At 33.7% G+C, this 20,408-nt stretch overlaps 1 protein-coding gene across 3 annotated transcripts in view; it reads left to right on the top strand.

Annotated features, from left to right (window-relative positions):
* ITPR2 (inositol 1,4,5-trisphosphate receptor type 2) overlaps positions 1-20,408 on the top strand; it is a 420,025-nt gene that overhangs the window by 343,647 nt on the left and 55,970 nt on the right. For all 3 annotated transcript variants that reach the window (XM_025047398.1, XM_015590049.2, XM_006912698.3), the window contains 4 exons: positions 969-1,144; positions 8,605-8,769; positions 11,943-12,138; positions 16,021-16,113. In XM_025047398.1, the coding sequence (XP_024903166.1) occupies positions 969-1,144; positions 8,605-8,769; positions 11,943-12,138; positions 16,021-16,113 (630 nt within the window). The remainder of the gene's footprint in view (positions 1-968; positions 1,145-8,604; positions 8,770-11,942; positions 12,139-16,020; positions 16,114-20,408) is intronic.

Here is a 20,408-nt window from a genome sequence, read left to right as displayed (position 1 = left end):
GAAGTTAATTGTATAAATAATAAAAACAAGAGTGGCCAAATGAAATAACTAGTGAGAAATCTTCATTTTGTTGTTTCCCCTCTGACTTCATCAGCCTGTCCACACATTTGAGGTCCCAGTACTGATCTAATCAGCCCAAGAATGTTGCCCCTTAATTACTTCTGCAAATCCAGAACCACATGACCTTCAGAGACGAATTCCTTGAATCCACATGTCATTGCAAATGTCAATGAATTATACTTTCTAGAGGAAATATATTTTTAAACCCTTTTTGGGCAATTTTGAAAGAAATTTTGTTTGTAATTAAGTTCATTTTTAAAACACTTGTAACTTTTGTTTTCTGATAATTTAAATAGCTCAACACTTTTTTTAGCACTTGAGTTGACCTTCAAATACACAAACATACCTATACTTGTCCATACACTTATATACACACATGTGTTTTAACAGTTAAAACTTGCATCTGTCTTATTAAAGATTGGATATTCTACATTCTGAATTCTTTAAAGGAAGCTATAATATAAAAACTTGATAATGATAGAACAAGACAAAGTATGAATTCAATGGAAAAATACCAGATTTCGCATGATTTAGATGTACAGTTAATGGTCATTAATTATAACTTTTGAATTAAGGTTCCCAAGTGAGATACCTCTATCAAAAGTATTTAGCATACAACTCCTATAGTAGAGAAAGATGAACTACTCTGACTTAATGGAAGGAGCATTAGCTGGTGTGTATGTAATCATCCTGAAATTAATCACAAACTTTCTGGAAAGAAATATAATAATGAGTAATGTATTCAAAACATTTTCTCTAAGTGTACAGTGTGTAGGTAGAGTGGAGTGTTCTGAAATTTGGTGTCCTGTGGCTTGACTTGCTATTCGTATTATATAAATAGAAGGGTAAATATTTTAACATATTCTAGTTTAGTCCTTAGTAAAATTAATTTCTTCCACATTTTACAGGTACACTTTCTCCATTGTTCTCAGTTCTTCTTTGGATAGCAGTTGCCATCTGCACATCTATGCTGTTTTTCTTCTCCAAGCCTGTGGGTATTCGGCCATTTCTTGTGTCAGTAATGCTCAGATCTATATATACAATAGGTCTTGGGCCTACATTAATACTTCTTGGCGCAGCTAATGTAAGTACTTTACTTAGCTTTGTACTGTTGTAGATTAATTAAAAGTGTATTAAGTGTAAAAATGTTAACTATATGCTTTAATTCACAGATTCACAGTAAATTCTAATTTATCGTGAATCTGAATAAACAAGAGTTTGTGTATTTTTAATTTTAAGAGAAAGAAAAAATGACAAGTAAAATTTGACATATTTAAGAAGATAACATTTGGTGCATGACCAAATCAATTTAATCCAATCCAGTTTTAATGCTGCATCCTATACCTGCAGCTATTGACAAAAATGACTCAGAGCCACTGTTAACATTCTAATGTGACTTCTAGATCATCAAAGAAAGATTAAATTTATTTAGTAGAATTCTAGAAGTGAATACCTTTTATAAAATGACCAAGGAAAAGGGTTGCTGTATGAGAAAATTTAAAATTAGGCTCTTTTTATGTGAACAAAACCTATAAACTTGTGAAAGGCATAGATGAGATTAATATATTTTTCACTAAATTTTAAAATATTAGGACAAGGGAGCACATTTCAAAACTTAAGTTAGGTAAGTTTAGAATAAGCAAATCAAAGTACTATTCTAAATAATGATAATTGTACCCAAGAGATGAAATTTTTAAAAGACTAGACAACTTTGTGCATGGCGGAGTCACAAAGGGATATTAAGAAAAGGTAAATCATCAGATTGATGAAATAGCAAATGGCCAGGTAAACAAATAAATATTGCTAATATGTCTGATGAATACCTAAAGCATTTTCTGTATCTTTTACTGAGTTTCTAACATAATGTCCTGTATTCTTATATCAGTTTATATACCTTATCTCCCCTACTATATTATACAGTTCTTAAGGATAATGATTGATCATTCCATGTCTGGAACATCATTGGTACTTATTTCTTAAGTAAAGTAGCTAATAAGCGAGTGAATGAATGAAGGAAAGATTATTTTTGTATTCTTATACATTTATAGTGCTTTGCACATACAATACGTAGGCAATATTAATTGAAAAAATGAAATAAATAGTCAACCAAACTGTTGAGAATTATGAAGCTTAGTTAGTATGGCTAATTCTGTGTTTCTGATCCTTATTATTCTTCAAAAATTGGACATGATATATATGACAGCTCCTAGTTAGCTAGAACATTCAAGCAACCAAATTACCAATTATTCCTCAATCACTGTCAATAAAGGAAAGTGTACTACACATACAAAGAGATCTATCAATACATAATTCTGTACAGTACCATATATATTATAAGTTTCTTGAGGGCAGAAACCTCACATTCATAGCTTCCCAACTCCATTTTTTTTTCTACCTGAATACCTGGCAATTATTCATTCAGAAGTTGTTTACGTGAACTGAACTTGTACTTTCAATGTTTTGGAAACAGGCTACTTTTGCAATATTGCCAACCAGGCTAATTAAGGAATCTTCACAGATTTACCTAAATTTTTCTAAACCTATTAATGTGTCTAGCTTATTTTCTCTTTAAAAAGTATATTGAATGTTGAACCAAATTATTTGAAGAAGTAAAAAATATTTATAAACTGGCAATTGGTCCTCAATAAGACATTAATCCAAATGAGAAAATCCAAGTTTGGTAAAGTGAAATAATAACTGAATTGAGTTGGGCCAAAAATAACAAACATTTTGGGGGGCCTCTGTTATCTAATAGACACTGAAAATACCAAGAGGTAGAGGATGTGGTTCTTGCCATTCAGAAGCTTCAAGAATATGCAAAGAGATAAGGAATAACAATTTAATGTCTACTGGGGAAACCCAAAACATTTGAAGTATTTTTCTTTTTCCTCTCAGGGGACAGGAATAAAAAACATTACTTCTGCCTGGACAGGAATAAAAAATATTACTTCTTCTATGAGAATAGTATATAGTACCATAAGAAACAACTTCACATGAGAGACAAGTTTTATACTTTAATTTCTTTGTGAAAAGAAATATACATGGAGATATACCCTAATAGTCTTCACAGCATAAAACATCTGTTTACACAGCCCCCAAGTGACACATTATGATCTTCCAGTTCAGGGCTTTCTGACCAAAGGAAATAATCAACTTAGATTTGGGATAAATTGAATGGAATAATTGTAATTTTATATTGTAGATATTGATATAAGGGTTTAATTTGTAGTTTTGATATTATATAGATTAATAAAAATATTTTAGCAAATACTCATTTACCTTAATGCTTAACATAACAAGCTCATTACAAAACTATCTATAGTTTACTATTTCCCAGGAGGCAGGGGAAAAAATAAAAGAAAACATAAATCAATCATATTTTGTACCTTAGGTTTTATGTGTTTATTCATTTACTCTTAAAAGTTGGCATTGTGTAACAGGTGAAACTATAAGTGCTAAATTTATTGGTATCAGCAACAGAGAAAACGAAAGTATTTACTTGACAGTTAAGACTTAATGAGATTAGGAATTCTAGACCTTAGGCAAATCAATAGGGCTCTGAATTTCATTCTTCTCATCAGTGAAATGAAGATATTAAAGCTTAGTCTATCCTCACTGGGTTGTTGAATGAAAAGATTAGTGTGATTTAGAAAAGAACAACAGTGATAATGATATAACAGCAATAAAGTCTACCATTTACCAAGTACCTAATTTGAGAAGTACAATTTAATTGTAAAATGTTGCTATCATGATCATAAAAGTGTTTGTATTTTGGTTCACAGGGAGTTTTTTCTGGACTCAGTGTCTTTCATAATGTTGAGCAAATGCAGAAAGTCCCTTTTTTGGAAAAGGAATCAAGTGGGAGGAAAGAACCTCAATTTATGTTCAGAGCACTTAGTATTATCAGCTTCTATTTATTATTAGGCTTCATTTTCATCATCTTTTCTTGTTTCTAAAACTTAAAGTTTTGTTTAAATTGTAACTAGTTTGTTTTGTCACAGTAATCATCTCGATATTTGAGATGTTTCAAAAGATTCAAATGTTTTTCTTTGTTATATCTTATAACCTGGTATAGTTTTCCTCCCACCCTCTACATTGCATTTTTAGTTCTTGGTAATAGAAATTAACATTATTTTGGCAAATATAAACACATTTTATAAATTTGGGATCATTTCATTTTTTTATACTGTTAAAATTATTTGTAAATTTTATTTTAGAAACTAATATTTCAAGTCATATGAATGTTATATAATGTTTAACTATTCTGTTAATTTTTATTTTTTTATTTTTAGGTATTTTTAATAATAAATAATGCAGTAAATACTCATGAAAGATCATTTAATATCTTTTAACACTTCTTATCTGTAATGTTTTTTACCTTTCTAGTAGTGCCTGGAAACATGTCATTTATTTAATGGCGTCTCTTAAATCATTTGCCTTTCTTGCAGTTATTTTGAAAGTAGAAATGTTTCCTTATTCTTGGACTTGGTCTTTTGCAAAGAAGAGCAAATGGAGTTTAGCCACTGTCTATTAACAAGAAGCCAGTGTGTTCAGATTTAATAGTGTCATTCTCTTAGTTACTTACCTGTAGATAGCTTCCTGAGAGGACTTATGTGACTGTGAATCTATAAGGTTGAGTCCCACCATATCTTCATTTAACATATGTGAATTCGGTTATATATTTACAGTCAAAACATTCATATTCTTCTCTCTCTCTCTCTCTCTCTCTCTCTCTCTCTCTCTCTCTCTCTCTCTCACACACACACACACACACACACACACACCAGACACGCACACACACACACACACACACACACAATTTTTTATATAATATGATCACCGAATGTTCCTAACTACTTCTTGTACCAGTTGCAGAAACAAAAAAAAACTGCTCCAGTGCTGGGGAAAAGCTAGCATGTGACAAATTTAGTAAGAGGTGCCGCAGTTTACACCATCCGTGTTTACTGTACTGTTTTCTTGGTGAGTTAAAGATTTCTAGGGTGATTTTGACTCTATGAAAATTCTGCCTTAGGCTTTGACCATAGAACCTTATCCTGCCTAAGATGTAATGTCACTGAAATGGAGATTATTTTAATCAAATCATCTCATTTTTAGCAAGAAGGTTGATAGAAATATGGTAATATAGTTAAAATGTAGTTCAAGACAATAAATTCAGTTTCCAATAAATAGTAGATGAGTTTTTTTTTGGATATAATTTATCCCTGGAATATAAGTCATGTTTTCCCATAGGAACAATGTAAGATGGGAATGGGATTCCTTATCAGGGATATAGAACAAAATTAGACAAAAAAGATAATATAAAGGCAACTATAAATTCTGCAACTTCATAAAATAGTAAAATTTAAAGGACATTGCATAGAATTCTAGAGCTATGAGTCACCTTAAGGATTATTCAATTCTAGGCATTTCATTTTAGGAATAAATATATAGTATCCTATTGAGACCAGGAGGATTTCTCAAAGTGATTAGTGGTAGAGCCAAGACTGGAACCCAGGTGGTCCAGCTTCTAACCCAGGGTCTTTCCACTATACCGCACTGTTAAAAGTCCTGTAAAGTCATATCAATGAACTATAAAGTATATATGAAAATATTATTGTACTGTATAATTAATTTGCCTAATTAAAATGAACAAATGCTTTAATTATATTAATGAATAAATGAACATTAGTTTTGCTTTTGTTTTTAGAAGATCTATTGATAAATCATTTGGATAGTATATCACTTTTGAAAGATTGCACAGAAAGCTTGCATTGATGCTGTTTCCCTTCTCAGTCCATCCCACTTCCTGCCCCCCAAACCCATCACACAATGCACCCCACTTTCAACAAAGAATATATCAAGAGTATTTTTGAAGAGTAGAGAGAAAAAGAAAAAAGATCTGGGGCAGTTATGATCATTTATATTAGTGTTTTTCTGCTGACTTGAGAGTCTTTTCAATACCAGTTGAGAAGGGCATGGCCTTTTAATCACCTTGCCCAGTTCTCACGCCCTCCATTTATTGTTGCCCACGTGGACCCTTGCCATAGAAATAATGACTACCTGCATAATGGTATTGACAAATGAAGGATTGGTTAGACAATATCAAGGAAATCATGACATAAGAATGGATAATGTTTTTGTAACTCCTCATTCTTTGCATAAATATTCCCAGCTTGAATAGAAAATGCTATATGAAAACAATATGTAATTTTTAAAGTCATGGTATGGGAAACACCAGAGATCAACTTCTTTCCTACCCAATCATTTATTCTTGCATTTATTTTACCTTGATGAACACTTCAAAACAAAAGGACAATAATTTCCTTGTTTCCGATCTCTACAGAAGTAGGTGAATGCCACTGCCACCACCAACGCTATTCCACTTTAAGGCTTAGTCAAGAGAACAAGGACATAGCCATCAACATGGAGCCCTAGGTTAATGTTAAAACAAACAAACAAACAAACAAACAAACAAACAAACAAAAAACCTGAAACAAATAAGGCAGATCTTTATTTTTCATGCAAAAATGGCAGATGTCCTTTTAGGCAGAATTGTGTCCTTGCTTTTGCATCATTTGAGAACTGAAATGTATTGCTGTTTTGACTATTTGAATTCAATGCATTACTTTTCCTTAGTGTATAGGGTTTATAAATAATTTTCCTGACTAATTTTTTAATGATTCAGTTTAGAGAAGGTCGGAATCTGAAAACAAAATATGAATAATTTTTCCTAAACATATTCATCCTCTCGAAGTCATAATTTTAATTTTTAGCCTTTTTTTAATAGAACTTCTTATTTCTATTTCATATTGATTAACTATAGTGGGTTAATCAAGGTAGTTTAAATTTAAACAATAGTCGCTCAAAACAATTTAAAGAGTAAAACATTGAATATTACTTCATCCATTCTACTTTTCACCATTTTCATAAATGTTTATTGTCAAATACTACACTTATATCAGCATCTAGTATATATTTCCTGAGTTTTACTTATGCTATTGAATTTGCTCATGGCTAGTAAATATAAAGACATCTATTCTACTGTAGCTATAATTCAAAATAATCTAAAGATGTGATCATGAAACAGTATATAGTGAAGTAAGATTTTTTGTTTGACAATATTCAAATTATTAACAAAACAACGAAAGAATTGATAACATTGATTATCAAGAGGACAGTTAATCAGTGAGGGGTGGAATTTAATAAAGGTTTGAACATTTTAGTTGTTATGTTGTTGATTCGGTTTGGCTATTTTCTCAACATGAAATGATAGGCCCTTTCTCATTTTATCTGTATTGATTTGGACTTCAGAAAGTTGAAGGAAAAGATTTTTTCAACCTTTCAAATTTCACTTCTGCCCCAAAGTGTTTTTCTCTTTGTGTTATTTAAAATCATCCCATAACGCAACTTCTTCCATATATATATATTGAAAAAATCAACAGTGTTGTGCAGAGCAAACTTGTTTTCTCAAAGTTCAGTTGGACATATGAAAACAAATATGGCACCATTAGATAACTTAGGGAATTCAAGGAACAATTTGGAAGAACAAACTAAAATTTCAAAATCTGTAATTCTTTCATTGATGACTAAGAGGCATAATTGGCTCTTCAGTTTATAAATAATGCAATGATCCTAGAACCAAATAGATGGCACTAAGTTTATGACAACTGTGTTCTTCGGAAATGATTGCACAGATCATTGTTATTGCCAAAGATCTCGGTATAAATTTTTGTATTCTAAAATTATGCCCCAAAAGACAATATTAAATATAGTTTTAATATAAATATTCTATCATAATAAATACTCCAAAATGCTTATTGAATTTACCACACATAGAGCTTAGAAAATATATGTGCACACTATATTTATTTTAACCTAGGTGTATAGGTATACTTATAATTTTTATGTATTTAGAGTAAATTAAGTGCAAAAGTAGTTTTTAATGGCTTATTTGTTTAAAATAATACTCAGTAGAGAAGGTCCAGGATTAAAAAAACATCAAGGACAGATCTCTGGATATTTTTGAAAAGATATTTTTCTGGTACATTTCTAGTATAATAAAAATATTACATATATTTTTTAATTTTAAAGTATATTTTAATATTTTTATTATAATGAGTAGTATTTAAAGAGTCATTGTATTAAATGCTTCCTTCATATACATTATGAATTATTTAATCCTCTGAAGAGTTCTATGAGTTTGGAATCCCTTTATTCCACTTTTCAGAAGAAACAATCAAGGCCTACAGTTGCATGACCTAGGTAACGCAACAGTAGTGAGAGCTCCAGGATTTAAATTCAGGTCTGTGTTGACTGTATTTTGGGGGCTTTTAATCATTCTCCTCTCTTCTCCTGGAACTGCAAAGGATACAAGTTCTGTGCGTATTATGTTTACATGCAGATTTGTTAGCAGTGCTGAAAAATTACAAAATAAGAAATCATAAAACTACGGACTTATCAATAATAGGTTTTGTCAGTGACTTGCTATTTACGTGAGTTTCAGGGTAAATAAGACAGTAAAATCTAATCTTTTTCCCCCTTTAGCTTTGTAATAAAATAGTGTTTCTGGTGAGTTTTGTCGGAAATCGTGGCACGTTCACCCGAGGATACCGAGCGGTCATTCTGGATATGGCCTTTCTCTACCACGTAGCATATGTCCTGGTTTGCATGCTGGGCCTCTTTGTCCATGAATTCTTCTATAGCTTTCTGGTGAGTACATTTCAATGTGGACAATCACCACTGAAAAAATGCACAAATGCTTCTTCTTACGTTTCTTCCTTCAATTTTTTGTTTTTTAAACATGGCCTCTCATTCAGATCAATTATGTTATTTTTAGAATTTCCTGGGAAAAACATGAATTATTATTAATTTTAGTCTTTTTCTCTGAAAAACCTTATGGGTGGTGGAATTCTTTATCTCCTCTCCGAGAAGGAACCAAGGACCCCAGTTCTTGACCCAGGTTTTGTATAGTAAACTGCTTTTGGTTTCAGCCACACCATATATGCCTTTACATTTAGAGATTCTCCAAGAGTGTAGGAGAAAAAATGGGGATGTATTCAGTGCCAAATATTGTGTGTATCTTTAGAACAGCATGTCAGTAAAATGGGGAAAAACTGCCAACCTAGCAAAAAGACAGTAAGTTGTTTTAAGTAAAGTCTTATAGTTTCAGATTTAATGTTATTGTTGTTAAGCTTATCTACATATATTTCATTTATTAAACGGATTTTCAGATTGCTTCTGGAGGTTTTTGTTGGTTGGTTTTTTGCTGGTCATCAGTTTTTCTTTTGAAATGTATGTTTTATTATGACAGTAAACCAGGAGAGGAGTCAATACAAATATGTGATAATGTTTTGAAACTTAAAGCACTATCAGGTTAGTTTCATGCATAGAAGCATTTATTTATCACTCGAGCCCATAGTTGACATGCAGTAGAGAGCACTATCCAGTAAAATGATTCCTGAAAACAAGTTGAAGATCTAAAAGCCTTACGCTGGCCCAGTTTGCTTAGGTCATGAGGGACAATTTAATTTTTTTAAAAAGCCTTTTGCTTCCCTGTTTTCTAGCACACCCACATAGGAAGACTGGAAAAGCAAATTTTTCATTTACTCTCAAACACTTGAAAGAGCCACAATAAAGAGTGAATTTGTTTCATATATTTAGATTAAATTATCTTGCAGACAGTTAATTAGATTATTCATTAATCTAAAGGAGATTTTTTTTCTGCCCCAGGGATCCAAATGAATTCCTTCTCTGCTCTGATTCACCAGAAAAATTCTGGTTTTAAATATGAAGTCTTATTATACCCAGCACTTTAACCTGGCTATAATATGTAATATTCTATAATGTTTTTGTTCATCAATCTTCTTGTCTATAAAATGGATAGAGATAGTATGGGAGACTAGTATTATCAAAATCCATTAAAGAAATAATGTGAAATGTTGTATATAAATCTTGATGTTTTCTACCTGAAGATATTTGACAACATAAAGATGTATTTGGATGATTGTATGAGTTATTAATAATAATGTTACTTTATGTTAACCTTAATTTTTGGTTTCATTTTTCTCTTTTATCTTTCAAACCTTACAATACTGATGCTAATTTCTTTTCATTGGGTTGGTTAAGGAAAAGATATAGTCTACTTTAATGTTTCGAGAACTAGAAGGAAATAGTAATGGACATAATACCAAAATGGAATTTAAATGTATTTTTAAAATATTTTCATACTTTGAAAAATATATGAATGTGCATTTCTGGTTTTGCCCACAATTGTCAGTCTTTTATCCAAACTAATAAAAACCACACTCTAGATTTTCCTTGTAGAAATAAACAGAAGAAACCATCACACCTATCCAATGTCAACAACTTTTGCAGTCTCAAGATTCTGATTCCATAAGTATAGAATGGGACCCAGGAATATACAATTTTTTGCAAGCATCCCCTGGGCTTCTGAAAGCTAGAAAAGTACAGAAACTATCCAGAAGTGACTTAGAGCCCATTGCTAGACCTTTTCTTTAAGCCACCATTGAGTTAAATTTAAGAAAAATCTTCTTTATGTCAACTTAATGCTTAAATAAGTTAATTAAAAGTGTTGATAATTTGGAAGTTGAGTTTGCATTAGTTAATATTATCTGTACAGAAGAATATTGACTTTATTTCTGGAGTTTCTTGTTTGCTCTAGAAGAGAAATAGCAAAATAGTTTAACATGTTTTTGTGTGTGTTCAACCATATAAAATAACATTTTTTTAAGGTGAGCAAATGAGTCAATATCTTTATGGATATTACTTGCAAGACTAAAATTAAATTGGAAAGTAACTGTATAACCCTCAGTAATCAGATAAACAGTATAAGGCCCTGGTGTTTCTGAGAGGATGCATGACATTGATCGTTTCAACCAATTTAGAAATTCTAATCACTGCTCACAGACGATAGAACACTAACCACAATTATTCTAATTTAAAAAATACTCTTCATTTCCAAACAGATATTTATGCCTTTCTTAAGTGAATGTTAATTTATTAGTTTTAACCAGATAAAACATATACTTGCTAATGTATAATAAAACATATACTTGCTAATGTATAATTTCAACTTTTTATATCACAATAAATAAAATTGTTTTTAGTGTTGACTGCAGATAGCAAACACATACTTACGTTCTTGACTGGTGCATAGATTTTCTACTACTAAACACAAAATGAATAATAATCCATTAGAGGAAATAAATTAGCAAAATTATGCATTATTTTTTGTTTATATTTGTTTCCAAAAGTATATACTAAAGTAATATGTTTTGCCCTCATTATATCTCTTTATTAAGGAAAGATGTTTGCATTTCTCAAATATTTTAAAATTTCCTACCTTTTCTGTTGTGACAGGCTCATAAAATTGTCCTTTTAATTTTACCTCTAATCACTTGATTCAACAATACATTTAATGAGTCTGTCAATTATTCATCACTTCGGTGAACCTAATTCAGCATTCTCACGTAAGCCATTTTACATATTCCAAAAGCAACTGCAAAATATTAGTAAGATTAAAAATAAGGAAAAAGTAGCCAAGCTGGTTAAGTATATTGTAATTTTTCAAAATTCAAATTTAAAGCGATGCTATTTCCTTTCATGTCTTACACAATAGTATTTATGTTGGTTACGAAACCAACAGATGCACATTATATGTCGTGTTAGAGTTCTCTATTAAAAAGCAGTTCATTAATACATTCCAACTGGACAGAAATGTATAGTTTGGTTCATTTTAAGGTGTCATTTAGGTTATTTTTTCACAGATAAACTAAAATGGCTTGCATTCGTATTTGTAATGACTTTTATATTTATTCATTTTTTGCTCCTTTGCATTTTTTTTTTTTATTTTATTTTTGTAGCTTTTTGATTTGGTGTACAGAGAAGAGACTCTGCTTAATGTTATAAAGAGTGTCACACGGAATGGCCGCTCCATTATTCTAACTGCAGTCCTCGCTCTCATCCTTGTCTACCTGTTTTCCATTATTGGGTTCCTTTTTCTGAAAGATGACTTCACTATGGAAGTGGATAGGCTGAAAAACAGAACTCCCATTACAGGTATTGCTATTACTACTAAATGAGCTTTCTCTGATGGCAGATATGATTTGTAGGTAGCTTGTTAAGAGGATTACAGATAAACACTAATGGAGGAAATGTTTTCTTTTATTCCTTTGAAAACATGTTCTGGTTCAAAAAGAGCTCATGACTGTGAAATACTTTTAGGCTATATGTAGGCTGTCAGTGCATACAGGAATATCCTTATACAGGGAACAACATCTAAGCTCAGGCTCAGTAATGTTTCAGTGTTTGAACGCTGACTATATTCCAGAAGAAAGTCAACAACATCAGTGCAGAATAATAGCTTTGAGATTCTTTTCCTCCTCTTTTTCCTTGTCTCTCCCAAGAACATCTAGCATCATTTACAACCATTATTCCATACATATTTGCTGACAGTACATCATATTATACTTAAATAACTGAAAATGATAAATGTTTTGTTTTGAAATCATCAAATAGTAAGAAAAAATATTCCAAATATTGTCATTAAGGGGCTCAGTCCATCAGTATGTAGCCATCAGAACTTCCAGACGGTATTTGTTTTTGTTGGCTGACTGGTTAGACATTATCCATTTGCAGTCACTGTGATTCTTATAGTGCGAAGGCTTATTTTTTTCCATCTTATTTTGCAGTTTTACTTATTATGCTCTCTAAAGGTTTCTTTTTCCTCTTTCCTACCTTTTGGTTAAATCTATTTGTTACTCTTTTTCCTCCTCTCCTACTTTGCTAGATAGAAATCATAGTTCTGCACTTTGTTGTTAGTTTCTCTGGGTGATTCTGCTGCCTATGGGTTGTAGAGAATGGAAACCACAAAATGACTCTCTCTCTCCTCAAGCCACTTCAAGATATGATTTAATTAGTGGTACCTTATAAACTACATTCTTTCTCGCCTTTAACAAACATTTCTTAATTATTAAACTGATGATATATGGTAGTATCTTCCTTAGCTTATGAGAGAATTAAATGACATTTAGATCTGTTAATAGGTCTAGGAGATCAAAGCACAAAATAGAAAGATGATTTTTTTATCTGATACATAGATTAAAAGTTATTAAACTCGAGACTGAATTTCATGCCTAGGTATTAGTCTTTACTCACAGGAACATGGAACATTTCTGTTACTGCCTTTCTTCTGCCTTAAATTTTACTTTTCCCAGAGTTTACAGGTATAAATAATTGGAGGAAAAGCTCATGTATATAAATGCCCCCTCAAAAGTCACTTTTACTAAACTATCAGTGAATCATAAGCTACCTGTTCTCAAAACTCCCAGTTTTAATTATATACTGGGCATGATCACATTGAATTATTCAGTACAGGGTGAGTCTGAAGGTGAAGCATCATAATTCCTGAATTCTAATATCTACAATAATTATTTTATAAACCTAGTAGTAAATATTTTAATTGTTTTATTTAAAAAGGAGTTTAGTTTCATTATATTGTGAATATAAATATATTTTTATAAATATAAAAATATCTTTTTTCTTACAAAATAGGCAACACTAGACTTAAGATGTCAAGATCTTCACTAAAAATATTTATGCATATTTATATAAAAAGCTGTTAAATAAAGGAAAGCATTTGTAAATACTATGAAAATGTAGCGTATGAGAACAGCTAACAAAGTTAAACTTGATTTTTCATAGATGGAGAGTTTTTGTTTAATAGACTGAGAGTGCACGTGATACCATGCTCTTCAAAAAGCACCCTTATTTTCATTATATTTTAAATTTAATTTCCAGTGCCATATATTATGTCTGTCATACAGGGCATAAAATTTATTCTTTCCAGTATCGAACGCTGTTTACTCCCAAAGCTGAGTGAAATTACCGAGGATAACACACCTAGGTAGTGAGAGAAATTTGCAGTACAGAAGTATACATATATGAGAGTGGAGAATGGAGAATTTGCAAATAGCATTGGGAAGGGAGGAGAATGCGGATCCTACCTCTGGGACCAGTGGAATCTGTGCCTCAATAGATAAAGGAGCCTCGACTTGGCAGTGTTTAGGGGTATCCAAAGCCCCAGAAGTTGGAAGGAAGGTTCTGTTGACAAGTGGAGATGACAGTCTCTCACACATGTTCTTTCTTCCCCATTCTCAGGGCTGCCTTCCTATTTCTCACCTTTGTTTCCTTTCATCCAAAATACTGCCAGAACCTCCTTTGTGGCTTCCCCACCTTCAGCCTCTCTTCTGTCTGCCCAAGTCATTCATTCTGACCACAGCTCTGATTCTGTCTCTCATTAGTTCAAAAACCTTGGGGGGGTCTGTGCTGATTTGAGATGCTTGGTTTAAAATTGTTAGCCTAAAATAAGGTCACTCTGCTGTCCCGTCTGTGCCTTTGCTGGTCTCTGTGCCATTTGTTATACAAATTGCACCTGGAATTGCCCCAATTTTCCCCCTACTACATCTTCCTGTGTGTAAATCCATGTCTCCTTTAGCCATTTAGCTCTAGAATTATCAACCACCCCTCTCTGATCCCATCTCTTGGCTCTCTGATTATTACTTCACATTCACTGAAGAACTGCATATTTTCTGCACTCCAAATTTCATTTGCTACCTAGGTGTGTTATCTTCAATAATTTCACTCAACTTTGGCAGTATATATTGTTTGATACTTGAAAGAATAAAAACTTCCTGGTTTTTTTTTCTTTCTAGAATTCGCTTCTCCCTCTCCCCATGCACTACTACATTACTTTATCTGTATTTCACTTCCTCTGTTCAATGAAAATTATGTCTTTACCTCTTGGTGTTCCCCAATTGATTGTCAGTCCTCCAAGACCTTGACTCCAGGCCCTCAGAGCCTAGCATAGAATCGGTAATTATTTAGTAAGTAAGGGAATGGCTAACAGGGCACACTGAGAATTCCTACCTCTCCCTACCTCTCTCTGTCTCTGACCACCTGAAACCCACTCCACCCCCAAGTGATGTACCTTCCCTTTGCCTGATGCTTACTCCAGTCAGGGCAGGGAGAGATGGAGGTTGAATGTGTGGCTTCCCTTCCTCAAGTGGACTCTGGCCCCCTCAGCTCCAGTACTTGTGTTGCAGGCTCCCATTTGCCACTTCCACTCTCATGTCATCAAAGAATCAGGGTAACCTTGGTGTGGTATTGCTTGGAAATGCACTTGAATATTTCTTCAGCCCTTTGTATAAGAAAATGACCTTAGTCCCATCCCTCCATTTTATGGACTTTCCTTGATGGCTAGGTGTGAAAAATAGGTTTGAGAGGAATGAACTTCACTTTGCATTTGTTACTAACAACAACAAATATTTTTATAAAACTTTTTTCACAGAGATGGGAAGGTTATTATTGTCTGTTCTATTCTGAGCCAAAGAAATAGGCTGTGAGCAAGCAGGCAGAAGGATCCTTTGGGAATAAGGAAGAAAAGAAAGATCCTAATCGGGGATCTGGCAGAATATTCTTGCTTCTCTGAGGCATTTTAGCCCTGTTAGCTGTCAGAAAGCCACCATCTGCAGTCTCTGCTTCAGCTGTAGGAACCCACCAGTGGCTTAGAGCTCAGGGAACACCAACCTCATTGGGAGAAACGTTTTCCTGGCCTTCCAAGCCCTAACCCTGAATGCATTTGGCCATGGAGACATCGTTACACATGGTGGTTAAAGTCTACAATTTATTAATACTTTATCTCCACTTTGAAAAGGTGTAAAAGGCTTTTCGTAGTTTGACCCATGAACCTATTCTCTATTTATAAAATAGCTTCTATAGGCAAACTGTTCAGTATTGCAAACTAACTTACTGAAAGACTTTAGGAACACAGCTAAGTCAGAATAGTAGTGCCTTTTATTTATACGCCTTTGTAATTGTATGTTCATTTCTTGTCATTTGCATATTTGTCTCTATACCATATTCTATATTGTGTATTCTCAGGAAGTAATGACATTTCTACTATGACTTTAAGTTCAATGATGAAAACATGTGAGAAGGAAAACTGCTCACCTACGATACCAGCTTCAAATACAGGTCTGTAAAAACAACTCCAGAACAGTATGAATTTGATACTTCTGCAGTTATGTTTATTTGGTAAATGTTGTTACCACTTAGCTACTTGCTCTAGGAATTTCATGGTGGTTTGAAATAGAAGAATGGAGGGTAAGAGAACCAAGAAGTTTCAAAATAGAGAAAGGATTCCCATGTCTGCCATTTTGTATCCCCACCACGTTCCTTATATAATTTCTATTCAAAAGAATTTATCAAATTTACCCTGTGGTACATGCTGTTAAAAATTCTATTACCATATTGTAAACCTATACCACACTAATTGAGACCCTTTTAACTGTATAGCCTTTAACAAAGAATCTGGAAATTATGGGCTTAGAATTCAAAAGGCTTTGTTATAATCCTGGACTTGTCACTTTCTAGCTCTCTTAGATGTATTATGCAAATATCCTGGACTTTGTTCAGATGGCTTGTCCCCGGAGAGAGAGGGAGGGAGGGAGGAAGGAAAGAAAGGAGAGAGAGAGGCAGAAAGAGAATAAGGAGGGAGAGTTAGAAAGACAGAGAGAATATGATACTTTTCCTGCTTCCAAAGGAGCGAATAGAACCATGCATATAAAAATAATTTTTTAAACTCTAATTGTTCTGAATAGTTTGGAAACTACGGCATATGTGAAATTTAATGAATCATAAAAGGAATTAGTGATCCGTTTTCAGAAGTAGTAACAATTTAAGGAATATGTCTTTAAATATGTCGAGTTTTATATATAAAAAAAGGAGCGTTATGTCAACAAAGGGCAAAACTGGACTCAGAGAAAGATGAGGGAAGACAGGGTTACACACAATGTAAGGGTAGATTTGCCCACTTCCACCTGGGAGCACGATTTTTGATAGCAGCTCATAAATGATAGGGCTTTCTTCCTAAATTGGCTTTTTCCTTGAGATGTTGGACCCTTGCTTGAGGAGAAATGGAGAGTCCCTTCTCCTGACTAAATGTTTCATGCTTTATGACCAAAAGGGAGAAATAAACACATGAATATGTTCCATCCCAATGTCTCTGCAGCTATAGGCACTGTGAGCAGCTGCCACCAAGAATTTTTTCCTACCCTATCTCCTAGATACCCAGTCCAGGCTTCCAAACAATGAACCAGGTCATTCTTTGCTTGTGCAGCTTTACTGTGCTCTGCAGTTTCTAAAGTCCTATTACATGCATCCTCCAGTCTAAACACCTCCAATTTCTTCAGCCTTCCTCATATATTGTAGCACTGACTCTTGATCTTACACTCCAGGGCAAGAAGTTGAGTGGCACTGTTTTATTCTAGATAGTGGAATTTGGAATCACACCACAGTCTTGATCCATATGTGGCTGACTCTTGGCTAAAATGTCATTCTTCACCAGTTCAGCTGTGAAGTCATAAATGCCTATCTTGTACTCATATAATTGGGAGTTTGGGGTTTTAAGTGTAAAACCATGCATTTGTTTATATATGTTTCTTCCAACCCATAATCCAAGGGCCATCCCAGATTTCAGAGTTTTTTGACCAGATGATCTCTAGGTTTCGGATCTTTCCTTCCAGTTCTAATGTGCCATGAGGCTCATGGTATCTTTATGTATTCTAATTCTGTGAAGCAATATATGTATTCCCTCTTGTGTTGTCTTCAAGTTTGATCAGCTCTAGAACAGGGGTTGGCAAACTGTGATCCATACGGAAATTTGAAGGTGTTTTTCTTTAAAGAAAAATATACAGTGAGGGCTATATGTGGCTCACAAAGCCTATTTGTCATCTGGCTCTCTGCAGAAAAAAACTGCCAATGTCTGCTCTAAAAGATTTTCATTAAAGGTGCTAGAAATGTTGCAGAGGACAGTGCTAAGGACAGAGTTGCTCAGCATGCTTCTAGAAATATGCTTTTCACATTGGCATAGTCATGTTTCATGTGCTTCTTCAGCCACATAAAAATTTGTCTTGACTAAACTATCATTTAGCCCATATTTCTCCATCTTTAAAAAAATCATGAAACTCCTTCTCAAAGCCTCCTTGCCAAAGCCCAGATGCATAATGTCTGCCACATCCCCAATTTGAGGTCAGTCTGAACCCATACTGGCTTCTCTTGATTCCAGCTCCTTCCCACACTGTCACTTTAATGATCGACTTTGGTATGGTATCTTGGAGAACAGCATCAAGCTCATTTGTCAGTAGCTTGCCGAATCTGTCACAACCTCAAATTTAAATCTACAGATATCATGTCCTCTTATCATTATCCATATTTTTTAAAAAACATCACAGAGAGCTGTTTTGAAAACTTGGACATAGTTTAAGTAGCTGGGTAAAATTAAATAACAGTAAAATTAAATAGCTCTGAGGATTTTTTGGCCACTTCACGAACTTCTATTTATTATCACCAGTACTTGTTATCTTCTTTTCAGTTCAACATTTTTTCTCCTTAACAGAGTATGAAAAATAACATGTTAAAAATTTACTTTCTTGTTAGCACAAATACTTTAACTACATGGTCTCAAAGTATATAATAACCCTATTCCTGCCTTGCTCTTCTATATCTGAATATTACTGTAAAATTACTTCCTCTATTTTAAAGTAAATATACTTTAACTATGGTTTGCCAGTGGATCAACTTCAAAACTAGTGTTCTTGCCAGAGTCCAGAAAGATGGCTGACCCAAGGGGCCCAGCACAGCAGCTGAGCTGGTGAAGCTCATGGCCAGCATGGTAGCTGGAAGCTCCTAAGGCACAGTCAGATAACTGCTAGAGTGAGACCTTTCAGTCATACATGGTGTGAACATAACCCAGGTTGTAACTGCCCAGCTCTGTACAATTCTGTAAATTTTAGGCTTTCTACAATTCCCCAGGCATTGTCGTTGATGCTCAGCCAGGCATTCTATTGTAATTGTTTCAAATGCTATTACTAATTGGGACATTTTGATCTTAACATTTAAAAAAATGAAGTGAATATTTTTGTAAAACAGGAAATTAGTTAAGTCTGTTCAGTACAAATCTTTGATGATGATAATGATATTAATAGCTATAAAAAAAAACTTGTGTATTCATTCATTCATTTATATAGCAATATTTGTTGAGGCTGTGCCATGGGGCCAGCCACCAAGCTGAGTGTTCAGGACACATTGAAGAAGAAGCAAACATGGATCCTGGCCCTTACAGAACTTATAAAATAGTGAGGGAAGCATAAAAATTTATAAAATACGGTGAGTCCTATAAGCATTGCTATGAGAGGTAATCACAAGAGAGCCTGACTGTAGTAAGATCAAACCAGAAAGGCCTTTCTGAGGAGGAATTATTTAAACTGAAGGATGGGAAGGATCCAGTCAAGCCAGAGGAAGGAGAAGTGCATTCTAGGCACAGGGAACAGCACGTGAAGACCCGGATGCTTGTTCAAGGATAAATGAATGCTACTAATTATCATCACATTATGGGTAAAACACTGAGGACAAAAGACCTTAAGTAAGGTCACATAGCTAATAAATCAATCTAGATCTCTGATTCCAAAGCCTGTCCTCTAACCTTCTAAGTCTTATTGCCTCCTAATAAAAGAATTTGACTCTATAAATTATTTCTTTCCTAACCAAAATTTAGAGATTGTTAAAATTCTGCCTACCATTTTTCCTTTCCCTGAGAATGCTTGGATAGATTTTCTTTATGCATATGGTCTTCTAAAGGCAATTTCTTAAATGTAAATATTCTCTATTACATATTTATCAACTGGAATTTATTCTCTTCCCCCTACCACTCTGGAGATATTTAGCAATGTCTGGAGACAATTTTGGTTGTCAAAACTCTGGGAGGAGTGCTACTGTTATCTAGTGAATAGAGGTGAGGGATGCTGCTAAACGTCCTACATTGCACAGGACAGCATCCACGACAAAATTATCCAGCCCAAAATGTCAGTAATGTTGAGGTTTAGAAATTCTGTTGTATTACAAAGTCTGGATATTATTTTCTAACTCTGAATACAAATTCATAAAAGGTTTCTCATTAAAACCTCTACAACTTGTTATTTACCTAATATATTACACAAAGAACATAATTTCTTTTTTCTCTGTGGACAAATTGAGATCGTTCTTCCAGGTGTATTACCCCAGGGCAAAGTTTCTTTTCTTTTTAACCTCCACCAGAGCTGAGAGTTGCAGGGAGAAGCAGGTATGATTTTTCAGAACAAGCTCCCAGAGTAGGGAGGAAAGGATAGTGGGGGAATTTTAGCACTGGAAGTGTGACAGAGACACTGTTGGGAGCCAGAGATGGTGGCAATAGCTTTTCACAATCCGGGATTATTCCTAAATCAGTATGAAAA

Source organism: Pteropus alecto, unplaced genomic scaffold, assembly GCF_000325575.1.
Source record: "Pteropus alecto unplaced genomic scaffold, ASM32557v1 scaffold103, whole genome shotgun sequence".
In the NCBI taxonomy this organism is placed as follows: domain Eukaryota; kingdom Metazoa; phylum Chordata; class Mammalia; order Chiroptera; family Pteropodidae; genus Pteropus; species Pteropus alecto.
The sequence above is the reverse complement of the archived record's forward strand: the minus strand, read 5'-3'. Positions and strand labels throughout refer to the sequence as shown.